This window comes from Phoca vitulina, unplaced genomic scaffold (assembly GCF_004348235.1).
Source record: "Phoca vitulina isolate PV1807 unplaced genomic scaffold, GSC_HSeal_1.0 scaffold1, whole genome shotgun sequence".
In the NCBI taxonomy this organism is placed as follows: Eukaryota; Metazoa; Chordata; class Mammalia; order Carnivora; family Phocidae; genus Phoca; species Phoca vitulina.
In genome coordinates, this window is record NW_022589704.1 from 49,730,053 (window position 1) to 49,756,506 (window position 26,454).

The window sequence follows — 26,454 nt, forward strand, 5'->3', positions numbered from 1 at the left end:
ATCCATGGTACATTCATGATGGGGGCCAAGCAGGACCACAGGCTCCCAAGGTTAATGAAAAGGTGGCCCAGAACCCTACATCACTTAAGTCCAAGATACTAACACCTCTCCCTCAATTCACAATCTACAACTTAGAGTTCACTATCATCAGCTAACAGGGGAGAAAAAAATACAAGTTTTATTCACAGATGGATCAGAATGCTATATGCCAAACACTGACCACTGCCATATTAGACACAGAAAGACAGTAATGAGGGACAATCCACCCAGTGGGTTGAGCTTCAAGCAATGAACCTGGTCAGCACTCTGGTGGTGACGTGATGTCAAATTTAATGCTCACCATAGACTTTGTGTCAACATCTTCCTAGTTATTTAGTTCATCTGAGCACATTCTCTGGTCCATTTCCCAGGAAGCACTCAAGGAAAACATGTTTCCTGAATTCCTGCAAGTTGATGTCTGAGAAGTAATATTTACCCTTCAAAATCAGTTTTGTTAGAAATAAAATATTTTGTTCACATTTTTTTCCTACAAGTATCTTAAATGTATTATTTTCTCCTGGCACAGTGCTGCTTCTAAGTCACTTGCTTTTATCTAGATAGCCAAATCCAAAGTTTTAAATGAGAGAACATTGTCAGGTAGGCAGGGTGTTGTTTCAATGTGTAGCTCCAAGTATTTTTTTTTTTAAGCAAAATATTCCTCATATAATTTTTTCTGTATATATTTTTTTACTAAGATTTGTCATTTTCCCATGAATCCTTTTTATAAAGCCATCCTACTTTTGACATTCTATTTCCCATAAGATGTTATCTGCTGTTTGTCTGCTTTTGTGTTTACCCTAGTTTAGTCTTACTTCCAAATTATTTTTCCTTTTATTTCTAGTACTTTCCCAAAGTTTTTGAAATTCTAATTTTTGGTATTCTTTCATACTTTGTATCACTTTCAAAACATCTTAGAAGTCATTTTTAAATATTAGGTCATAGTTCTGACCTCTTATGTGCATGCCGTTCTGGTGTTCAATGTCTTTCAGATATTTTGTTCCTTACCATCCATTTTTTTTTTTAAAGATTTTGTCAGAGAGAGAGAGAGGAGAGAGAGCACAAGCAGAGGGAGAAGCAGGCTCCCCATTGAGCAAGGAGCCTGATGCGGGGCTTGATCCCAGGACCCCGGGATCATGACCTGAGCCACCTAGGGACTCCATTACCATCCATTTTTTATAACAACTTTGCATGACTATAGTTTTATGTTACTTATTTTTGTGTGAAATCAGCTTTTCTGAATTTTGAGGAAGAGGCTTGGTTCAGGGTAACTTTAATAGCTTTCTCAGTTTCCACTTCTGTTGTGTTTTGTAGTACTGAAAAATATGGCAGTTTGCTTTCTGATATTTTCCTTGCTCTTTCCTATTCATTTTAGTTTTTGTTGTTTTTATTATTTTTTTTAATTGATATAACTGACCTATAACACCGTGTAAGTTTAAGTCATACAATGTGTTGGTTTGATACATTTATATCTTTTCTGGCTCTTTTTAAGTAAATGATGTTATGAATACAAAGACAAGTAATACAATATTGGGCTTACACAAAATCAACATAGCAAACAAGTATTTTTAGTCAGAAAGCAAACTTCATGCTCCACGAAGGTCTACAGAAATAAAATGCCCTCTCAAAAACAAACAAAAAAACTATAATCCTTTTACAAAATGTGTAAAACACAAATACAAATGCCAAGAGTTTAACGGGATTTAGCAGTCAGTTCTACCTTGGAAAACTGAGTTCTGTATGTAAGATATAAAATACAATCTTATTTTAAGTTGGAAGAGAAAAACTTCGATGTTAAGTATTAGAAGAAAAACTCTATAAATGTAACGATAAATGGATTTTTACCATGCCAGTATATTCCTTAGTATCACACTTCACCTCAGAGAACTAAACAAATCTTCAATGGTAGTTTGCTGTGACCTTATTAAAAAGCACATCAATACCTTCCCATACAATGTGCTATTTTATTTTTTATAAAGATGTATTAAAGAAAGATGCAGATTACCTAGATACTTGTACTATGATGAAATATTATTTCAATTAAAAACCTCCCTTTCACTCAAGAGCCAGCTTGATGAGGTTCTACTAGCCAAGGGTAGTAATTTGAACAAAAGATAATGACTACAAGTGACTAAAAACAGTGATTAAAAAAAAAAAAAAGCTGTGTCTAGTGATACTAAAGGGAAAAACTTTTTTTTAACTCACTGGACACCAATTAGAGTTGCCAGGGCACCAAAAATTACTCTGAAAAATGTAAGAAGAAAAGATGAAATATTTATCCTGCCATTCTGGTATGAATATATTCCATGTAACCAAATAGCCCTAATGGGTGGAGCAAGGTTTTTATATGTAAAAGAATTCCAGCTAATAAATACAACAGAAATGATAGATTTGGAAAATCTTCATTTTGCAAACCTTAATGAAATAACTGACTCAGGCAAATACCGTTAATGCACACTCTCAAAAACATAATGCAAAAAAGTTATGGGAAATTTTCCAACAAAGGTGTCAAGATTTTGCCTATGTGCCCAATGACCAATTTGAGCCTCAGTAAAGTGAGACAACCAGAATTAAATGCCTCTTGATTAAATATAAGGTGCACCATACTATCAAGTATTATTGCTCAAAAAAAAAGAAAGAAGAGAAAAGAGAAATCAGAATCTAATTATTCCTCTCTAGATCCAACTTTTAGGATATGGGATAAATGACATAACAAATTAAACACAAGAGCAATCGACCGAACTGAGTCTATGAGACTCTATAGGCAACTCCCACGGTTTCTTCAAAAAGTACGGTGTGAAGAGAGCAGGAACTAATTTAGATTTCAAGATCCTTTAAAAATAAAACAACCAGGGGCGCCTGGGTGGCTCAGCTGGTTAAGTGCTGACTCTTGATTTCAGCTCAGGTCATGATCTCAGGGTCCTGGGACTGAGCCCCCCATCGAGATCCCCGCTCAGCAGGGAATTTGCTTGTCTCCCTATGCCGCTCCCCCTGCTCTCTCTAAAATAAATAAATAAATCGTAAAAAAAAAAAGAAAAGAAAAAGAAAAAACCACCAAATATACCATGTACACCTACTCTAGACAGTGATTTGAACCAACCAACCATAAATACATTTTGGAGATAACTGGGATTTTTTTTTTTTTTTTTAAGATTTTATTTATTTGGGACACAGAGAGAAAGAGAGAGAGCACATGAGCAGGGGGAGGGGCAGAGGGACAAGCAGACTCCCTGCTGAGGGTGGAGCCCAATGCAGGGCTCAATCCCAGGACCCTGAGATCTTGACCTGAGCTAAAGTCAGAACTTAACCAACTGAACCACCCAGGTGCCCTGATAACTGGGAAATTTTTAAATGGACTGGACATTAGATACTAAGAAACTGTTACTAATTCTGTTAGGTGTGATACTGATACTGTAATTATAAGTGGGAATGTTCTTTTTTGATATATCCTCAAGTATTTAGATTAAAATGACATCAGGGCGCCTGAGTAGCTCAATCGGTTAAGCGTCTGCCTTCAGCTCAGGTCATGATCCCAGGGCCCTGGGATCAAGCCCCGCGTCGGACTCCCTGGTCAGTGGGGAGCCTGCTTCTCTCTCTCCCTCTCTCTCTGTCAAATAAATAGATAAAATCTTTTAAAAAAATAAATAAAAATAAAATGATATCATATCTGAGATGGGCTTTAAACAAAAGGGGGAGAGAAGAAACAAGGCAAAATATTGATGGTTACATGGTTATTAAAGCTAAATTACAGGTATGTGGAGATTCATGACATATTTCCTCTATTTCAGCAAACACTTCAATTTTTTTTAAATAGTTAATAAAATAAATCACTTACAAAAAAGGTTCAATATATATAATTGACAAAGTTTATTATCAAGAAACTTTAGTAGGTTTTTAAAAAGACTGTTTTGGTTTTAGTATACTGAAGGATGACAATCCACGACAGGACATATATAAACAAGAGTAATTAAAATATTAAATACTATCTAAATTAAAAGACCATAATTCAAATTGTTAATTATAATCTTTGTGTCTTGTCATAAGGAGCTGTACAAGTTACCCTTCATGAAATTCAGCCCACCAACTCATGAAGACTACAAATCTTCACCACAAATTCAATTAGATAATTTACGGTAATCAATGCTGAGTTTTTGCGCTTAAGCATGCACTATCACAGAAAGCACAAAATCCTATTTACAGGGATTTTTTTGTTTGTTTAAAACGTATCTCAAGCATCTTTTAAAGTGCGAGCTACAAATACACTGTATCCTTAAAGAAAAAGGCTTCTAAAGAGTATGAGATAGCTATCCAATACTGCCACGAGTGGTTATACAACTAACCAAAAGAAAGGCGGCAGTACTCTGCTAACTCTGTTTTAGTGTAGCAGCCTCCTCCATGGGGGGTGAGTTCTTAGCTCTTACTGCACTACCAGCCGAACATGTACTCCATTGCTTTGGATACAAGACTTTCATCTTTTTTTGGTGTTTGTCTGTCAGAAATAACCTATTAAAAAAACACAATTGTTAGTGTTATAGTTTCCTCAGGATCATAATCAATTCTAGAGTTAACGAATTTAAAAGAGCCAAACAGTTAAATGCATTTGTAATATTTAAAGATTACTATATGGATTTAGTTAGAACATCCTTATGCTCTAAAGAAGGACAAAATCTTACTCCTTTGGCAAGATAAATTACATCTGCTCCTTTTATTAGGAAACTGAACAAACAACACAAAAGCTACAAGAGTTTTGTTTGGTTTTGTTTTCTTTAAGGTAGGCTACACGCCCAGCATGGGGCCCAATGCAGGGCTTGAACTCACAACGCTGAGATCAAGACCTGAGCTCCTGAGCTGAGATCAAGAGTCGGATGCTTAACTGACGAAGCCACCCAGGTACCCCAGGAAATGAGGATTTTATTTTTATTTTTTTAATTAACATATAATGTATTATTTGTTTCAGGGGTACAGGTCTGTGATTCATCAGTCTTACACAATTCACAGTGCTCACCGTAGCACATACCCTCCTCAATGTCTATCACCCAGCCACCCTATCCCTCCCCCCCCCCTCCATTCCAACAACCCCCTGTTGGGTCTCTTATGGTTTGTCTCCCTCTCTGGTTTCATCTTGTTTCACTTTTCCCTCCCTTCCCCTATGATCCTCTGTCTTATTTCTCAAATTCCTCATATCAGTGAGATCATATGATAGGAAATGAGGATTTTAAAATACTGGTTTAGGGGCGCCTGGCTGGCTCAGTCGGTAGAACATGTGACTTTTAATCTCAGGGTTGTAAGTTCAAGACCCGCACTGGGTGTGGAGCCTACTTTAAAAGCAAAAAAAATAAAAAATACTGGTTTAAAAGAAAAAAATTAAAGGAAAAAAATAGTTCTAGTCTCCAAATTTCAGGGGAAATCAAAAGACTAAATTGTCACTACCTGTCTTACTAAAGTGTAAAGTGTTTTATTTGCTGTTTCAGGACCCATGTCTATAGCTAGGCAAGTTCAGAACCTGGTTAATTTAGTAGGGGACAATAATAACATACTGAATGAGAGTCATAATACTTTTATCATTCTTCAATGAATACAATAACTTTTCCTTTAAACTTTTTGAAATGAGAAATTATGAAATGGGAGCTGGTCAGTAGCTTCTCTGATAACCACAGCTACTCCAACCTGAGATTCTTCATTTGTGATGCCATCAGACTTAGTCAAAGGGTTTCAATATTCCCTCATGCCAGAGATGTTCACAAGAGAAACCTTTTAATATATGCAAATATAACTCAGAAAAAACTAAAACTCTCAAAATGTTTTAAATAATGGCAAAGAAATTTTTTAAAAATTCAACATAAGTTTTCAATTGGCCAAAATTCTAATTTTTAAAATAGGAAATTTAAGAATGCAAAGTTTATAGGTATTTCATCAAGGCAATCACTTCAGTAAGAAATATTAAATGGCATACAAATCAACCCAATAAAAAAGTTAAACATGCTAGACACTTCCCCCTTTAAAGTATATCTTTTAATAAATAAATACAAAAATAAATAAAGTATATCTTTTTTATCCAATTCTTAAAGTACCTGATAGTCACTAGTAGAAGCTTTGTATGCTGTAGCAAGAGGTCTCATGGTAGAAATCCTAGGAGTACTTCCAGGTTGGGTTGGTGTACCTAAGGTTTTGATTGGTGGTGTAAAGGCTAGAGATGGAGATGATAAAGCACACCTGTCATTGTTTTCCATAACACTCTGGAGAAATAAAGATAAAGAACTTCTCTGTTTATAAACATAATATGTTATTATTCACTATTACATCCTACTTAGAAAGAAAACTTTATTAAAAGGAGCATACTTTCTTTGATCTAATTAACCTTTCAAACAATTTTAGCCTTGCTAAAACAATATATGCTTCTTAGCTAGTATTTGAGATACAATGCTCAGACAGAAAGTTCACTTCAATGACCTCAAACATGATCAAGACAACTAGAGACTTCAAAGAGTAAAAATCTCCTAACAAATACTATGAAAAAACACAAGAAAAAGCAGAATCTTGAGGAAATCCTGGGGTAGGGGGGAAGACTAAAGTCCAATGTTACTTAGTAGCCAGGAACCCCAGATTCTCCTCTAGCCTCTACAAACATCTGTTACAGCACAATATAATAATTACATAACTTTATAGCAACCACAGATTGTAAGAACGGGAGCCATGCCTGCTTTTGTGCATTAATGTGTGTATATAAGCACCAAGCACCGTGCTGGTAGACAGTAGAAGTTCATGCATAATTATTTAAGAATGATCATGATTTTACAAGCCACAAAGTATAAATTGTGCTAAATATTATTTTATAGGTATATAAATATGTTTAAAAGATTTTAAAATAAAAATGACTAATAAAAAGCTTCAGCCATTTTAATAGTTAACCCTGTTAACTATTCCTGTGAAACCTTTTGTTCTGAAACAGCAGCATTCTTTCAAAGTATTTAAAGAATTTGATGTTGCTTTGCACAAGAGAATGAGAAGTTAAGAGACCTAAAATCTAGGTCTCACCTTTAACCACTCTGTAAGTTATTTAAGTCCTCTTGGCCTCTTAATCTGTAAAATGAAGGGGTTTGTATGGATTATCTCTAAATTCTAAAGTCCTGTGACATCTTTGGCTTCCCATGAAAACAGTACTATATCATCACATTTCGCAAGAAAAAGGGGCATAGTGAAGCAAAGTGGCATAACTGTCGTCAGTGCTCAGACTCGTGCTCTTCATATAGATTAAGCTATTTTCCTTACAACAGCAATAACTTACTTTATCTATACATGGTTTTACACCAATCATGATGGACTCTCCAAAAATCCTCCCATCTTTGCTTAAGGCTTTCCGGGCCTGCAGTTTAGATTGATAACGAATATGCATCCAATTTCCTGTGTTAGACATCTGCAAAGAATGAAGTTGTCTCTTAAAACATAAAATACATAAAATCTAAAAAGTGAATTCTATTAGAAAATACAAATATATGAAGATATAGGGGCGCCTGCGTGGCTCAGTCGGTTAAGCGTCTCCCTTCGGCTCAGGTCATGAAGCCAGGGTCCTGGGATTGAGCCCCAAATTGGGCTCCCTGTTCAGTGGGGAGTCTGCTTCTCCATCTCACTCTCCCTCTGTACTCTCTCTCTCATATGAATAAATAAAATCTTAAAAATATATATATATCTGCTTCCACTTTTTATTTGATGCCCCATAACAAGCTGTATGCAGGATTCAACAAAAATCCTATTAAACAATTTCTTTTTCTTTTTTCTTTTTAAAGATTTTATTTACTTATTTGAGAGTGAGTGAGCAAGAGACAGCACAAGCAGGATGGAGGAGCAGGGGGAGAGAGAGAAGCAGACTCCCCACTGAGCAAGGAGCCCGATGCAGAGCTCGATCCCAGGACCCTGGGACCATGACCTGAGCCCAAGGCAGATGCTTAACCGACTAAGCCACCTAAGGCGACCCCTTATTAAACAATTTCAATAATTTCTACCTAACTCTCAATTCTCTACTATAAAGAATATGTGGCAAATACTGGGGTGCCTGGGTGGCTCAGTTGGTTAAGCATCCAACTCTTGATTTTGGCTCTGGTGGGGCTCCACACTCAGCAAGGAGTCTGCTTGTCCCTCTCCCTCTGCTCCTTCCCCAGCTCATGCTCTCTCACTCTCTAACATAAATATATAAATAAAATCTTTAAAAAAAAGAAAAAAAAGGATATGTGGCAAATATTCTGAAAGTAACCTCAAAAGATAATTGTTCCTTATAAATAGGTCTTATTAACACTTGCTATCAAGTTTTTAAAAATTGTATTCATCAATCTTATTTTCTGTAGGAATTAAAGTAAGTCAATCCCTGGTAACAGAAAAAAGATTTGTTATTTATAACTTGTTATAGGTAAGGTAAGATACTTTTTCAAAAAAGCCCTCTACAAGTTAAAAAAGCCCTAAGAACTCTGTAAATCAGGAACTTCTCTCTTTTCCTTTATCTCCAATAAAACAAGCTCACACTGGAAGACAGTAATATAATATTTGGCGTAATTTTTGTTAAAAGACTGTGAACTATTAAAAAAGAAATGGGGGGGTGGAGCCTGAAATTCTCACTCTCTTATCTTCTCTCTTTATCCCTTTTTATCAACTACTATGCAACTTCTAGCCTTCTAGACTCCAACAGACATATTCAATGAAAACTTAAAAAAAAGAAAGAAAAACTTTTAAGTTTGGAAAAAGCAGACAATATTCAGCAGCAGAGTTTCCCTCAATTTACAGCTTATTTTTCTTCAGACTAAATCTTGAACTGAAATGAAGTAAACCTTACCACATGTTTTAAGATATTCCCATACTGTGCAAATTGTAATAATATATAGGAAGCAGATGCTTGAGGAAACCTGAAAAAAGAGTTGTCCAGTCAACTTTCATAATAAATACAAATGCAAATTACCATACTTATAAGTGTTTCAAGGTAAGTTTCCCATAACAGACCAGAATAATAAGAAATCCCTGACCATTGTTTCCCCCTATATCAGCTAAATCTACCACTGCTTATCACCCAAAAGCAAATATATTAAAGTTAGTTTTGACTCAGCCATTCTTCTCCATCCCCAGATTCCATCTATGAAAACTCTAAAATTCCATTCTCACTGCCATTACCATACCCTTAAGGAAAGAACTATGATGTTGCAGCTCTGCATATATTTTACAAGGGTGTGTGAGCGTGTGTGTGTGTGTGTGTGTGTGTGTGAAATACTTAGGTATACTACAGTTATTAAGAGGAAAAGAATTTTAAATTATATACTCATATTATTATACATTGAGCACCTACTGAAAATTCAGAAATTTAGTTCTGAAACAAAAATGAAAAGTCAGTACCAATATCAATGGTATAGAAACATTTAAAAGGATGGTTACCAAGGTTTTAATAGCCAAAAATCTCTGAGAAAATTGTGATTTTTATTTTCTTCTTCAAGTTCTGTATGGTTTAAATATTTTATCAGACACTATTTTTATAGTCCAAACAATAAAGCTATTTTAAATTGAAAATCTGGAGTTTCCTTAACAAGTAACGTCAGTTATCAAGAACCTGGATTAGAACCTAAGGGAAAGAAATCTGAGTCACAAAAATAAATGATAAAGTCCATATATTAAAATGCGTATGAGTAAAATACTGCATTCAGGACTGAAATTTTATTTTATGTTATATATGTTTGGATATAAGATTTGTAACCTCAAAGAAAAGCAACAAATAAGGCAAAGTGCCTACAAAGCAGAGTTGAAGAAAATAAAAATGAAAGAAAAATAATAGTTGCAAGTGAGGGAGGTACTTGAAAAATAAAATGAAATTCTAAGACTCTAGGGACCACTTTGAGTGGAAACATTCCATTATCCTGTAAAAGAACCCCTTAAAATAATGAATAACATTTCATGATGACCCTGAATCAACAGGAAAAAGTTAAATTATCAAAGAAAGAACATACATATTTTAGATGTACTACCCTATAAATGATCAAAATATTTTATCCCTTAGAAGAAAACATTTCAGTTCTTGCAATCAAACTCATATACAGGGTTACTAAAACATAAAACCAACAGAAAATTAATAGGTGGGAAAGTGTATATCTTAAAAATGAAGAAAAAGACTAGCAGAAGAACGTCAAGTAATTTATCTAATTACTGAGGAATCTTAAAAGTGACACCATTACTACTGAGCCCCAAAACAGATTTGGGAGTGGACATCCAAGTTCAAAGGCATAGCCATGTCGTGAGAGAATATGAAAATTTAAACATAAAAAAGAAAAAAACAATCAAGAAGCCATCCAATTGCTATGAATAGGCTTTCTGGAGAATAAGATGATCCCAATTTTTTACCTAAAGAGGATCAATAACACATAGAATCTCTCTGGAAGGTTACACAAAAAACAGGTGGCCAATACTGCCTTAAAGGGGAGAAAAATTGTAGCTGGGGAAAGTAGGAAGGAGTAGTTTTCACTGTAGATTCTTATATATTCCTTTGAATTTTTAAATTTTAAATAAACTGAATATATAAAGTCCACTAACATTTACTGTGCATTGTTCTTCAAGAAGCTCACTTTTTACCCCAAAACTAAATACAGTAAGACCCAATATCAGTATGACATATCACACTTTCAGAAGCAAACCTTATGTAGTACAGTATGAACAATAACAGCTTAAAAATCAAAGGACCTCAGGTTTTTTGCTGACACTTTACTAATAACTAGATGTAAACCTCTGAATAAATCACTTAATCTAAAACCTCAGTTTTCTCATCTGCAGATGATGCAGTATGATCTCCAAAATGCTTTAAAGTACTTTTTTTAATCTAAAAATCTATTCAAAATGCATATAGGGCATGTACAATTTCTATTAATACTCAATATCCTGTAACTATAAAGTACCAACCTTGTGACACAATATGTACATATACAAATGAAATTCAATTTGATAGTTCCAAACTGGTGAAGTCCAATATAAGCAGAGTAATAGGGGCACCTGGGTGGCTTAGTCGGTTAAGCGTCTGCCTTCAGCTCAGGTCATGATCCCGGGAATCCGGAGATCGAGTCCCACATCGGGCTCCCTGCTCAGCAGGGAGTCTGCTTCTCCCTCTGCTCCTCCCCCTGCTCCTCCCCCTGCTCCTCCCCGTACTCGTGCTCTCTCTCTCAAATAAAAAAAAGGGCAGAGTAATAACCACTACAAAGAAAGGAGATTCCTAAGTCTAAAGAGGCAATCCTGTTCCATTATCCAGCAAATATGCTTAAGAGAAAAGAATATGAGAAGTGGCAAACAGATAAATGATTAAAAAAAAACTATATACAAATATTGAACACTAATTAATAATGTGCATGCTGGGGGCACCTGGGAGGCTCAGTCGGTTAAGTGTCTGACTCTTGATTTCAGCTCAGGTCATGCTCTCAGGGGTTGTGAGATGGAGCCCCGCGTAGGGCTCTGCCCTGAGCATTGAGCCTACTTAAGATTCTCTTTCCCCTATCCCTCCCGCTCTAAAAAAATAAATAAATAAAATAAAATAAATAATATACATTCTGAAGTGTCAGGGTGATTGATTTGTAGTGATGTGTGCAACTTACTCTGAAATGTACCAACAAAAAAAGATGAATTAATGGAAGATAAAATGAATGTAAGTAAAATATTAACAACTGTAGAAGCCGGTTGGCAGATATATGAGCATTTGCTGTGCAATCCTTTTTTTTTTTTTGGTATGTTTGTTTATTATAAATGCTGGGGATGGGTTTTTTTTTTTTTGGAAAGGTAAATGATTCAGAAACCTTACCCGAACACAGTCACCCAAGTGTCATCGAGATGATCTTCAGAAGTCAGAGAATCTCCTTGAGTATAAAAAGGATCCAACTGTGCAGGAGATAATGTTGTCTTTCGTGGTTGACCAATGTTTGCTGGACTAAACATACTTTGCCCTAGATTAGTATATTTAGTAAGTTAGTTACCAATATAAACATCTTGGTTTATTTTAAATCAAAGATCTCAGTTTTAAATGAAAAAAATACATTAAAAGCTGGCAACTGCAAACATAGTTCAAAATATACAACTGTAATCAAATGATAATTTTATACTACCATATAATTTCAGAGCTCATTAATAACTGAGCATAACTTATGATTTTGCAAAAGTTTTGTTATTATAAATTTGCTAATGTTTTAATTTCCAGTTCAGCCTACACCAGAAGGATTTCCAATCAACCTTAAGGATTTCCATTTGGATTCATCTTCCAAACCTACCACTGTCATCACAGCACCTCTGCCTTAAAAATATGCAATAACTCGTTACCTACAGAAAAATCCAAATGTCTTGGCCTGAACAATATAGTTCCAACCTTGTTTTTTCAATATTCCCCTAAAATGTATCTACCCTAGCTCCTGAGATGTAAATGCAGTGTTCTTTTATTCAGGTCATTTTTATCTGAAATGTCTAATTCTGTTCTTTCTTTGCTTATCCTTCAATAACAGCTACCAATTAGTGAGTACTGCTACATGTCCAAAATGCCAAGCTAAATGCTTTACATGTTCATTTTATTTGAAAGGCACTGTCTTACTGAGACCACACATTTCTGAGAAGCAGAGATTATTCTTTCATCTTCGGAGTAGTAATGATAATGATTCACTCAAACAAAAAATATTTTTTCAGCACTTAAATATGCACCAAGCAGGGGCACCTGGGTGGCTCAGTTGGTTAAGCATCCGACTTTTGATTTCGGCTTAGGTCATGATCTCAGGGTGGTGAGATCAAACCCCATGTCGGGCTGCACGGTGGGCACGGAACCTGCTTGGGATTCTCTTTCCCTATCCCTCAGTCCCTCCCCATCCTAGCTCACGCTCTCTCAAAAAAAAAATGCACTAAAGCATATTCTAGGTATTGAAGATACAGTAATGAACAAGTTAGACCAAAAAACAAAAACAAAAACAAAACAAAACAAAAAACAAAACCCACCTATCTCTAATGGAACTTAAATTCTAGTGGAAGAGAGACAAACAAGTAAATAAAGTATGTTAGAAAACAGAAACTCCCACAGAAAAATAAATAAATAAATAAATAAATAAAGCAGAGAAGGAAGAGAGGAAATGTGTATATATCATACATCGAAGGGTTAAATGAAAAAAAGATTTCACTGAGGTGCCATTAAGCCAAAAACCAAAATCCCAATGGAACTGGAGGATAAAACATGCCAATATCTGAAGAAGTAAATGTTAACTGGAGAAAAAAATCATGTACAAAGGCTGTGAGAAAGGATATGACTGGTGTTTGATGAACAGTAAGAAAACCAGTACTTGCACAGTGAGGAGGGGCATTTGAGGTCAAAACAAGTGTATGAACACAGAGAGGTAACAAGAAATCAGAGGATGAAAAAAAACCTTTGCAACCCACTGTAAATAAAGCCTCTGGCTTTTACCTCAAATGAGTTGGGAAGCCAATGGAAAACTGAGCGAAAGTGACATAACAGGACAAAAATCTTGAAATAATAATGAACAGCAGGCATTTTATTATTTATTGTACCATTTTTTACATGTACAATTTTATTTGATTCTAACAATCTAGGCAATCCAAATTCAAAGTATGAGCTCTTAGGAAGTAATGTAGTTAACACTTGTATTTACTACGGGAGCAGTTCTACAAATGTGCACTGGAGACCCAGAGCTCCCGATGACCCCTCTCATGGGATCAGTCAAGTCAAAATTATTTTCATAGTCATTTTTAAGGTTTCATTTGCCTTTACACTCTCACTCTTTCATGAGTATACAGTGGACCTTTCCAGAGGATACTTAATGCGATTCAATCAATTGAGATTGAATATGGAAGTAGACAGGAGAATTCAGCTATTTCTTAAGCCAGACCTTAAAATTTGAAAAGCACAAAGCAATGTCACTCTTCTCATGAGAATCTTTTCTTATATAAAGTTATTTTTTACTTTAAAAAAAGGTTACTTATGTTTACATGAAACAAATTACTTTTAAATGAATTAATACATACTGCAAAATATTAATTTCTAATGTAGTAAATATCAACAGCTATAATCCAAAAGCTCTTTGGGCTTCAATTTTTAAGAGTGTATTAAGGACCCAAGAGGTGCCTGAGTGGCTCAGTCAGTTGAGCATCCAACTCTTGATTTCAGCTCAGGTCATGATCTCAGGGTGTTGAGATAGAGCCCTGAGTCAGGATCTGGGCTCAGCAAGAAGTCTGCTTGAGGATTCTCTCTCTCCCTCTGCCCCTTTTCCCATGTTCTCTCTCTCTAAAACAATAAATAAATATATTAAAAAAAAAAAAAAAAGAGTATTAAGGACCCTGAAACTAAGAAGTCTGAGAACAACTACAGGGCCTTGTACATGATTCCCAATCCAGTTTACTGATTTCTGGAAGCTCTCTGCTCAATACATTTTTTTAATTTTTTTTAAAGATTTTATTTATTTATCCGAGAGACAGAGAGAGACAGAGAGAGAGAGAAAGAGAGATCACAAGCAGGGGGGTAGAGGGAGAAGCAGACTCCCCACGGAGCAGGGAGCCTGATGCGGGACTGGATCCCAGGACCCTGGGATCATGACCTGAGCTGAAGGCAGACGCTTAACTGACTGAGCCACCCAGGCGCCCCTGCTCAATACATTCTAACTATGTGTCTGCTGTATCTGCTGCCTAGTCATTTGTCCTGAATTCCCAATTGAGATGAAAATCAACCTAAATCATTTCAAAGTGTTTGTAGTCAGATGGAGCTCTGAAAGTATGCTCTTAAAAAAAATAAATAAAAGGGGGGGGGGACAAAGCTACTATGTTAAGTTTTATAAAAGGCCATATACTATATATATTATCCTGATGGGAGATTTACAATTCACATAAAAAACTCTGAAAGATAATATTGAATAAAGAAATATTTTTAACTTTATTCAACCCCAAATCTCCTATAATGCCATTTTACCTTCATAAAACACGTATTTTGGTAAATGCTGATCTTGGGTTGAGTATATCCTATATACCATAAAAATGCTTGATAAATGAAAGAATTTACAGGAACTGCTATTAGGAAATGAATAATAAAGCTATTCAAATCCAAAGCTGAGATGCAAAAAGGGTAACTGAGTTTTCCTATTCATTAATTTCCTATTTATGAATACCAAATGATTTTCTCAGAACCATACAAAAAAAGTTCTCTTACCAAACATATTCAATGACCAGTCACAGTGACACACCGTTAATCCACAACAAAGTACTACCGGAGACTCAAGTTACTCCCCAGCTATAACACTCAAAAGGTCAAACTAAATTTTAAAAAGAATCCTGAACAGCCCTCCAAATTTTATTTTGGGACATCATTATTTTATTTTAGATCCTCATGTTCCAACTGCTAGTGAATTACAAAATATATATATATACATAAATATCTTTAATGTATGGGGGAAAAAGGTACAATATCTTGCTTTTTTGGAAGGCAATATGTGATTGTGTTAGGAAACCAGAAGAGGACTGGATTGGATGGCAGAAGGCTAGTGTTGCTAGCCCTGGACTAATCATTCACCTTGGTAGACAGCATTACGGGAAGATGAGAGGGAAGATAGTAAATGGGTTTGTAGTTAGTTCACATGTAGTTCTATTACTTATTGTCACAACTAGAACAAGTTATTGAACCTCACCTCCTAAATATTACAACAAAAATAAAAACAAAAACAATAAAAATATTAATGATAATTGCTAGCAAGTACTGAGCACTTATACTATATTCAAGGTGCTCTTACAGGTTCTTTCCATGTATTCATATTTAATACTAAAAACAATTCTATGAGATAGAACCTATGTTCTGCATTCTATATATGAGGAACACAAAACACAAACATATATAAAACACCTATCCAACATAATTAAAGATTAACTGAAAGAGCATGTTTAAGAGGTTCAATAAATGTTGGTTTCCATTTTATGAGGCCAGCATTATTCTGACACAAAAGCCAGATTAAGATCAGATGATCATCAATAGATGCAGAAAAAGCTACTGACAAAAATACATCCTCTTATGATAAAAATGCTCAACACTTGGGTATCGGAGGATCCTACCTCAACATAAAGGCCATATATGTCAAGCCCACATTTGACATCATACTCAATGGTGAAAGGTGGAAAGTTTTTCCTCTAAAATCAGGAACAAGGGTGCCCACTTACCACTCCTTTTGACATATTAGTGGAAGTCCTAGCCAGAGCAACCAAGCAAGAAAAAAATAAAAAATAAAAAGCATCCAAATTGGAAAGAAAGCTACAAAACTGTTTTTGCGCATAAAATGATTCTCGTACATGGAAAATCTTAAAGACTCCATTAAAAAACTTTTAGAACTAATTAATGGATTCAGTAAAGTTGCAAGATACAAAATCACACAGAAATCAGTTGCATTTCTACACCCTAACAACAAAATAAAGAAATAAACAAGACAATCCCCCTTAAAATACCATCAAGAACAATAAAATACATAGGAATAAAATCAACAAAGGAGATGAAAGATTTGTATCCTGAAAACCACAAGACTTTGATGAAAGAAACTGAAGACACAAACAAATGGAAAGATATCCCATGTTCATGGATAGGAAGCATTAATTAATATTGTTAAAGTCCATACTTATCAAAGCCATCTACAAAATCATCAACAAGATGAAAAGGCAACATATGGAATGGAAGAAAATATTTGCAAACCATGTATCTGATAGGGGTTACTCCAAAATATATATAATATAAGGAACTCATACAACTCAACAACAAAAAACCAAATAATTTGTTTAAAAAAAAAAAAAATCAGCAGAGGAACTGAGTAACATTTTTCCAAAGACACACATATAGCCAACAGGTACCAAAAATGGTTCTCAAAATCACTAATCATCAGGGAAATGCAAATCAAAACCACACTGAGGTTTCACCTCACACCTTTTAGAAAGGCTATCATCAGAAAGACAGATGCTAAGTGTTGTCAAGGATTTGAAGAAAAGGAAATCCTTGTACACTGCTGGTGGGAATATAAATTGGTACAGTCACTATGAAAAACTGTACAGAGGTTCCTCAAAAATTACAAATAGCACTACTATATGATCCAGCAATCCCACTTCTGGGTACATATCCAGAGAAAATGGAAACAGGATCTCAAAATGATAACTGCACCCCCATGTTCCTTGCAGCATTAGTCACAACAGCCAAGATACAGAAACAATCAAAGTGTCCCTCAGTGGATGAATGCATAAAGAAGGGGTGATACATATATGTCATGGATGTTTTTCAGCCATGAGAAGGGGGAAATCCTGCCATTTGCAAAACAAGGATAGAACCTGAGGGCATGATGTGCATGCTGTTAAGTGAAAGAAGTCAAAGAAAAGACAAATACTGTATGATCTCACTTTTATGTGGAATGTAAAAAGCCCAACTCAGAGTAAGAGAGTAGTGGTTACTATGGCGCGGGGGCTGCAGAATATGGGGAGATGTTAGTCAAAGGGTACAAACTTATTCATAATATGAATAAGTTCTCGGGAGGTAAAGAACACCATGGTGATTATTGTTAATAATATCGTATTATATACTTGAAAGCTTACACCACAGTCATTCTGTAATATATGTATGTCAAATGAACACACGGTATTCCTTAAACTTAAACAATGTTTTATGTCAACCGTATCTGGAACTTGTAATAAATGTTTCCCTTAGTTATTATATCCCTAAGAATTAACTGTTACTCCAATAATCAAATGGAACAGTGGTAGATAAGAACTCACAAAAGTTAACTTTTAACAATATAGAATTTCAATATAAATGATGTACTTGGTACAATTACTCTTTTACACTGAAGGCACAAATATATTCAGAGTCAAGTCTAAAAGACTTCCACAAATGATGTCCAACTCTTGCCTCCAGATGGTACCAAACCAAAACTATACTCTCAACAGGATCAAAAGTTAAAGGTACCAATTAAGTAAAAACTATAATGCAACCATGTGATTCTAACTAAAGAGAAAAAAAATATGGTCACCTAAAGATTTGAAAATTCTTAACTCTTTGTATGCTATACAACTTGAATCCATATACTTCATTTGGACTCAAATTTAGAAACCCACAATTAATCTAATTTAACCTAGTAACACAGCCTTTCTTTCCGAAAAATATGTTTCAGATCACCTCAAATCTATAGGCATTATTAAAGCATCTATTTAATTCAGAACACTATCTTAAGACACTACTAGAAAACAAGGTAAGATGCTCAAGACTGACTGCTTATGTTCTGTCATCAAGTAACCAGGTTAACAAAAACAGCTCAGCAGCCAGAAAGCTTGAAAAATGAATATTCAAGTATTTTTTATAAAAGCAATCAAACAAGTGAAGATATGCAATCATTATTAACTCTAAAGAAAATGAAAAGGTATACAAGAAGGAAATGGAATCTCAGTATATTACATGGGTCAGTCTTACAGATTTATCTTTTAAAACCAAATTCATGCTTAAGAAAGAGACAATACAATTTGTTGAAAAAAGTCAAACCGCATACATGATATAATACATTTAACAATTATTCTTTTTCCTCATCATCACAGATGCATTTAATAAGTACAACACATTTTTAAAATGAAGACAATTTAAAATGGAACATGCTACTTGACAATTGTCTGCTTATCAACTAACTTATCAACTATCCCTTTAGGAAATAAGCAAAAGCACACAAAAGATACTCTTAAATAAATTTAGTTCTTACTACAAAGACATGCCTTTAACATACAAAAGATAGTAAAAGGCATTTTAGTATAAAATCTGAAGCCAATTCCAATTTTTTATGTTGTGTATTACCATTAAAAAGGTTCAATTTAGTAATGCTACATCATGAATAACCTTCAAGCAAGAAATTAAATGAAGGCTCAAAATGAGACAACCATTATGACCTTTAAAAATAAAACAAATCAAAATTAAGTCTCAAACAAATAAGCAATCTAATTTTTGCCCTGTCAACTACTCTGAAAAATGTAATTACTTATACATAATCTAAAACTATTTACATAAGTTTAGCATAATTGCCCCCCACCTTGTTAATGTTTAATTGCTCCACTGATTTTACTTCCTTTCAATCAGACTTCTGGTACCCACATGCTAAGCTTTGTAAGATGAAAATAAAGTATACCTATCAAACCACATCAAATTGGACTGTAATGTGTCTCCCTTGGTAAATCACTATTCAAACACTCTTCATAAGATCAAATTAAAGTAGAGGGCAAAAGACCTTATTACCCTTTATGAAATGTCTTCAATTAAGGAAAAGATTCAATTATTTCAAAATAGGCCACTAACATCAATGAAAACAAGAGATAAAAAGAGTGGTAAATTTTAAACAGATACATGGCATATGAAACTTGGGAAAAAGAGATTTCTGGCAGTGTTGTTACCTTCTTACCATGAAACAAAGTAGCATAATGTGTACTAAAGAATTTGGCCTCAGACCAAAGAGAGGTCTGGCCTTTGTTGAGGTTTCTGGAGGTAACCTCTAAACCCTAGTTATTTTCCCAGAGACAGGAGTGTTTTTGTTATTCACACACACCCCTCAAGGGCACTTGATAGTTTATGCTCAGGCTGGGGGCAGATCACACCATAAAGACCAACCATGGGATTCTGGTTGGAGCTTTGAGCCATATGCTATCATCCCACCTGTAGGCAGAGGAGGGGACTGGAGACTGATCTTAGCCATCTGATCAATGACTCAATCAATCATGTTTATGTAATGAAACTCCAATAAAAACTGGACATGAAGGCTTCAGTAATCTTGCCTAGCTGGCAATACTGCATGTATAAGCACCACATAACAATGCTGGGAGAGTAACACGTCATGGAAGCTTCATGTTTGGAACTCGCCTAAATTTCGCCCTATGCATGTTTCTTTGGCTCTAATTTATACTGTTTTGCTATAATAAAACCGTAACCTTAAACATAGCACTTTCAGTGGGTTCTGAGTCTTTCTGATGAATTATCAAACCTTAAGAGTAGGTTTGAGAAATCCCTGCATTTGTAGTCAATTGGTCTGAATGGAGAGCAGCCTTGGGGACCTCCAAATCTGCAAGTGGCATCTGAAGTAAGGGCAATCTTGGGGGGGAATGTTTCCTCAGACTTTTCAGATAAGAAACTCATTGTACCAAGAGTATATTGAACAATGGATATAACAACACCCAATCAAACATGGCGAACTGAACACTTGTATTCATCTCTAAGCCCGGTCAGACACCCAATGACAGTCATTCTAGAAAGTCTCAGGTTGAGAATACAGGAACTGTGGAAGGTGTGAAAGAGGATGCTGGCTGAAATCAAGGAAAACTTGTTTAAAGTGTATATAAAAAGGAATGATATGGCAGGGCCTTCCTTATCTTAGGCAGCCAGAGGACTACCCTTCAGTCACTCCACCCCCAAGAGACCAAGAATTCAGTATCTGAGGAAAGGGAACCTTACTGGCTCAGGACCCAGTGAGTCCAATCACAGTAGAGAACTGTATGGAAACTAAGTGAAAATCTGCATATTGAAAAGGAGACTTCTCCCTTTTCTATATTTAGAATACCTGCTTAGACATAAAGATTGAATGTAAAGAACTCTTCTTTGGGAAATTAAATTCGAAGGAAAAAAAGACCTACATATGCTGAAATCAGAGATTTTCCCAACAAAAATCTAGCTGACTGTTCATTCCTCTTACAGTAAAGCCCAGTAAGAGACAAAACAGCCACTAATTTCCACTCTCCAGCCAATGTTGATCCACATACATGCACAGATTCCAAGTACCTTTTTAGTGTCTCATTCAATTAAATACACCCCCACCAAGAAAGAAAGAATACTGGAAAAAAAAAAAAAAGAGAGAGAGAGAGAGAAATAAGAACTAGAAGGAAAAAGGTAATATGAGCAGGAATAAAAAAAAAAAACATTAATCTCACTGGTAAGATAGTTTACCCATAAAACAAGAAAAGGATATTATGTTTTTAAGTATATTTAGAGAACTACAACAACAAAAATGTTCTTGGAAATTTAAAATGGCAAAATAAAAAATTATTACGAGAGTTGGAAACTGAGGTTAAAGATGTCCTAGAAAGTAGAATACATATATAAAAGACAATGTAAGGGAGAAAAAGGAGAAAATTAGAAATCTCTGCAGAGCTCACAAACAAAAGGAATTCCAGAAAAAGGAAACAAAAAAACGTAAGAGCAATTATGAAACAAATTCAGGGAAATTTCCCAGAACTGTAGGTAAGTGTCTTGATTTAAAGGATCTATCCATTAATTCCCCAGGAAAACAATGAAAAAGTCCCACACCAAGGCACAGCTGTGAAATTGAGAACAAAACCATAGAGAGATCTTAAATTTTTCAAAACCAGGCCACATACAAAGCCTAAGAAATCATCACCACACGTGATTTCCACAAAACACTAGAAGCTTGAAGACAATGGAATGATGCCTCCAAAATTCTGAACCAAAATACTATACCGAGCCAAATTAGCAATACAAAGTGAGGACAGAAAAAAAAGCATTTCAGATATGAGGTCTTAAATTTCATTTCCCTCACAAGCTTTCTTAGAAAGCTACTCAAATATGTTCCTCACCAAAATGAGGAAATAAAATAAGAAAGAAGCATATCATCTAGGGAAAATAGCTCAAATCTAGAAATTTGCTAAGGCAAGTCCTAAGATGGTAACTGTATACCATGCTGAAACAGGAAACAGCCAAAAGAGAGGTTAAGAGAGAAGTTCTCAGTTTAAAGCAAAACAAAAAAGTATTTGAAACTATCTTTGAGCATTTTTAAAAAGATATGTATCTTAGCAACAACATTTGCTTAAAATAAAGGGAGCAGATGGCACAGAGAAAATCAGACAAACAGGAAAAAAACAATTATTAACTTAAAGAGAAATAAAAATTTTAGAGAGGGGCGCCTGGGTGGCTCAGTCGTTAAGCGTCTGCCTTCGGCTCAGGTCATGATCCCAGGGTCCTGGGATCGAGTCCCGCATCGGGCTCCCTGCTCGGCGGGAAGCCTGCTTCTCCCTCTCCCACTCCCCCTGCTTGTGTTCCTGCTCTCGCTGTCTCTCTCTCTGTCAAATAAATAAATAAAATCTTTAAAAAAAAAAAAAAAAAAAATTTTAGAGAAAGGATAAATTACACTATTTGGTTCAGCATAAAAAAGTGTTTATATAGTTGCAAACACTGACAAAGGAATAAAGTCTGATATAATTATATTCAGTAATGTAGGGGAGAGAAGATAGATTATCTCCAATTACCTTAAGATAAATATACCAATATTGAAAACTGAAAATCATTTAGCAACATAATCATATATGGCTGACTGAGTAATGGACCTCCAACATGACTACATCCTAATACTTGGAACCTGTGAATATTTACTTTATATGGCAAAAGGGACTCTGCAGATATAATTAACAATCTTGAAATGGGAAGATTATCCAAGATTATTCAGGTGGGACCCCAATATATCCATGAGTGCCCTTACAAAAGGGAAAGGGAGGGAGATTTTAACTATAGAGAGGTGATGTGATGATGGAAACAGAGACTGGAGAGATACACTTGAAGATAAAAGGCACCACAAACCATAGAATACAGGTAACTGCTAGAAGCTGGGAGGAAGAAAAAAAAAAAGAAAATGGATTCTGCCCAGAACCTCCAGAAGAAACTGGTCCTATCAACACTCTGATGTGAGCCCAGTGATTCTGGACTTCTGACTTCTAGAACTGAAAGAGAATAAATAGAGTTATTTTAAGCCACTAAATTTGTGGTAATTTGTTACAGCAGCAATAGGAAACTAATACAGCATCTCAATTAGATAAATGGAGGTAAATTCCAAAAGGAATAGCTCTAAGATCTGGACTGGTTGGTTCTGGAGGAATAAAGCTAAAGAATGCTGCACTTCATTATAAGTATTTAAGTACTGTTTGATTTTTAAAAACTATCTGCTTTTACTGTTTTGACTAAAATATAAAATATTATCTGTACCACAACTAGATGCCACCCAATGGTACTATGGTTAGTCTGGCATGAGAGTAAATAAATTTTGAGGACTAATTTTTAAAAAGTCAATATGGTAGGCAGAAAATGGTCTCCCAAAGATGCCCACATCCTAATATCCAGAAACTGTGAGTACATTACATTACATGGTAAAAAGAAATAAGGGATGCAGATGGAATTAAGACTGCTAACCAGCTGATCTTAAATGAGAAGATTATCCTGGATTAACCTAGTAGGTCCACATAATCACAAGGTTCCTTAAATGGGGAAGGAAAAGAGTGATATAAAAAAGGTCCAACTGGCTAGTACAGGCTTCAAAGATGGTAGGGAACCACAAGCCAAGTAATATGGACAACTCTAGAAGCTGGAAAAGAGAGAGAGAGAGAAAAAAAAAAAAAGATTTACCCCTAGAACCTCCAGAAAAGAATACAGAAAAGAAAAAGAACCTACCAATGCCTTGATTTTAGCACACAGAGACATATTTTAGACTTCTGACCTCCAGAATTTTTATATAATAAATCTGAGTTGTTTTAAGCCATAAATCTGTGGTAATTTGTTTCAGTAATATCCAAAACAAACGCAAACCTAGAATAAGATTATGGTTTATTCTAATTATATATATGTGTGTGTATATATATATTTTTTTTAAGATTTTTATTTTATTTTATTTATTTGACAGACAGAGAAACAGCAGGGAGAGCAGCAGGGGGAGAAGCAGGCTCTCCGCTGAGCAGGGAGCCCAATGCGGGGCTCAATCCGAGAACCCTGGGATCAGGACCTGAGCCAAAGGCAGATGCTTAAACGACTGAGCCACCCAGGCGCCCGTAATTATATTTTTTAAACACTATGCCATGCCAAGTTGCACACAAATACTCCAATCCTCTTTTTGGTATTGGGATGTCACTGCCTCAAAACATTATATACATATATATTGGTTTCCTGTGTCTCCTATAACAAATTACCACACACTGGGTGGCTTAAAACAAAAGAAATTTATTCTCTCACAGTTCTGGAGGCCAAAAGTCCAAGATAGATCAAATTTTCAGCAGGGTCAAGAGAGGAGGGAAAAATGGCAGAGGAGTAGGGGACCCTATTTCAACTGGTCCCCGGAATTGAGCTGGATATCTACCAGAACACTCTGCGCACCCACGAAACCAGCCTGAGATGTAAGATCTGGATCTCTACAAACAGAATATTGCAGGCGGTTGGTTTTGAGGTACGAAGTGGGGAGCCATGATTCCGGAGGCAGATATCGGAGGATAAACGGCAGCGGGAGGGTGTCTGGCCATGGGGATCCTACACCGCCGGTGAGCGACGGCCTCGCGCGCTGCAGACGGGGTGCAGACTCGCAGACCGGTAGCGGCGGGGAAAGGACTTTAGGGCAGCCCCCGGGGTGGAAACCCGGAGTGGCGGGGTCGCACGGGGGAACTGCAGCCCCCGGGATGGAAACCCTGAGCTGCGGGGTCGCGCACATGCGAATTGGGAATGGCTGGCAGTTTTAGAAGCACAAAGGACAGAGACGTGCCCTGACCTGGAGGCAGGACTGGGAGCGCTGCAGAGGGGCGCACAACCCAGGACGCTGAAGTTTATACCAGCACGGACAGAAACGGAGACAGTGTGGCCTGGAGAGCTCACTGAAGAACAGACTGCGATCTCTCTGCTCTGAGGCAGAGGGTTGGAAATGGTCTCTTCTGCTCTGACTCACGGAAGAGACGCAGAAAGCCGCCAGAGAACAAAAGCCCCAAAGACTGATTCCCACTGAGCCCATCCCCCGCCACAGGGGGGCAGGGCAACACCGCCCAAACAGGGTTGCCTGAGTAACAGTGCGGCAGGCCCCTGCCGCAGAAGACAGGCTGGGAAAACAAGAGGCCAGCAACCCTAAGGTCCCAAGAAAACAGGTGCATCTTGCTTGGGTTCTGGTCAATAATTTGGACTCTATACATTTCCTCAAACACCCATCAACAGAATGACTAGGAGGAGGAGCCCCCAAAATAGAAAAGTCTCAGAGATTATGACTTATGCTGCAGATTTACAAATGGATGCAGATATAACCAAGATGTCAGACATGGAATTCAGGCTGGCAATTGTGAAGACAATGGCTAGAATGGAGAAATCAATTAATTGGCAACATAGAGTCTCTAAGGGCAGAAATGAAAGGTGAATTGGCAGAACTTAAAAATGCTATCAATGAGATCCAATCCAACCTAGATAATCTAACAGCTAGGGTAACTGAGGCAGAAGAGCAAATAAGCGACCTGGAAGACAATATAATAGATCAAAAGGGAAAAGAGGAGGCCAGGGAAAAACAACTCAGAATCCATGAAAATAGAATCAGAGAAATAAGTGACACCATGAAGTGTTCCAATGTCAGAATAATTGGAATTCCGGAGGGAGTGGATAGAGAGAGAGGACTAGAAGATGTATTTGAGCAAATCGTAGCTGAGAACTTCCCTAATCTGGGCAATGAAACAAACATTCGAGTCCTAGAGGCAGAGAGGACCCCTCCTAAGATCAAGGAAAACAGGCCAACACCCCGGCATGTAACAGTAAAACTTGCAAATCTTAGAACCAAGGAAACCATCTTAAGGGCAGTTAGGGGGAAGAGATTCCTTACGTACAGAGGGAGGAACAAATCAATTAATGGCAACATAGAGTCTCTAAGGGCAGAAATAAAAGGTGAACAGGCAGAACTTAAAAATGCTATCAATGAGAATAACGTCAGACCTATCCAGAGACCTGGCAAGACAGAACGGCCTGGCAAGACATATGCAGGGTACTAAATGAGAAGAACATGCAGCCAAGAATACTTTATCCGGCAAGGCTTTCGTTTAGAATGGACGGAGAGATGCAGAGCTTCCACGACTGGCAGAAACTGAAAGAATATGTGACCACTAAGCCGGCCCTGCAAGAAATATTAAGGGGGGTTTTATAAAAGGAGAAAGACCCCAAGAGTGATATACAACAGAAATTTACAAGGACAATCTATAAAAACAATGTCTTCACAGGCAACATGATGACAATTCATTCATATCTTTCAATAATCACTCTCAACGTGAATGGCCTAAACGCTCCCATAAAACGGCACAGGGTTGCAGATTGGATAAAAAGACAGGACCCATCCATATGCTGTCTACAAGAGACTCATTTTGAACCTAAAGATACATCCAGACTGAAAGTGAAGGGATGGAGATCCATCTTCCATGCCAGCGGACCTCAAAAGAAAGCTGGCGTAGCAATTCTTATATCAGACAAATTAGATTTTAAACTAAAGTCTGTAATAAGAGACACAGAAGGACACTATATCATTCTTAAAGGGTCTATCCAACAAGAAGATCTAACAATTGTAAATATATATGCCCCCAACATGGGAGCAGCCATCTACATAAGCCAAC

At 36.4% G+C, this 26,454-nt stretch overlaps 1 protein-coding gene across 2 annotated transcripts in view; it reads right to left on the reverse strand.

The window, feature by feature from the left end:
• Positions 1–26,454, reverse strand: part of NUP35 (nucleoporin 35) — a 71,859-nt gene that overhangs the window by 27,608 nt on the left and 17,797 nt on the right. The window contains exons 5-9 of one of the 2 annotated variants that reach the window (XM_032406684.1): positions 11,843–11,984; positions 8,858–8,927; positions 7,322–7,450; positions 6,108–6,272; positions 3,880–4,539 (exon numbers count right to left, since the gene is read on the reverse strand). In XM_032406684.1, the coding sequence (XP_032262575.1) occupies positions 4,462–4,539; positions 6,108–6,272; positions 7,322–7,450; positions 8,858–8,927; positions 11,843–11,984 (584 nt within the window). In that variant the 3' untranslated portion in view covers positions 3,880–4,461. Of the gene's footprint in view, positions 1–3,879; positions 4,540–6,107; positions 6,273–7,321; positions 7,451–8,857; positions 8,928–11,842; positions 11,985–26,454 lie in introns of those variants that run through there. The other variant, XM_032406693.1, reaches the window with a different exon arrangement.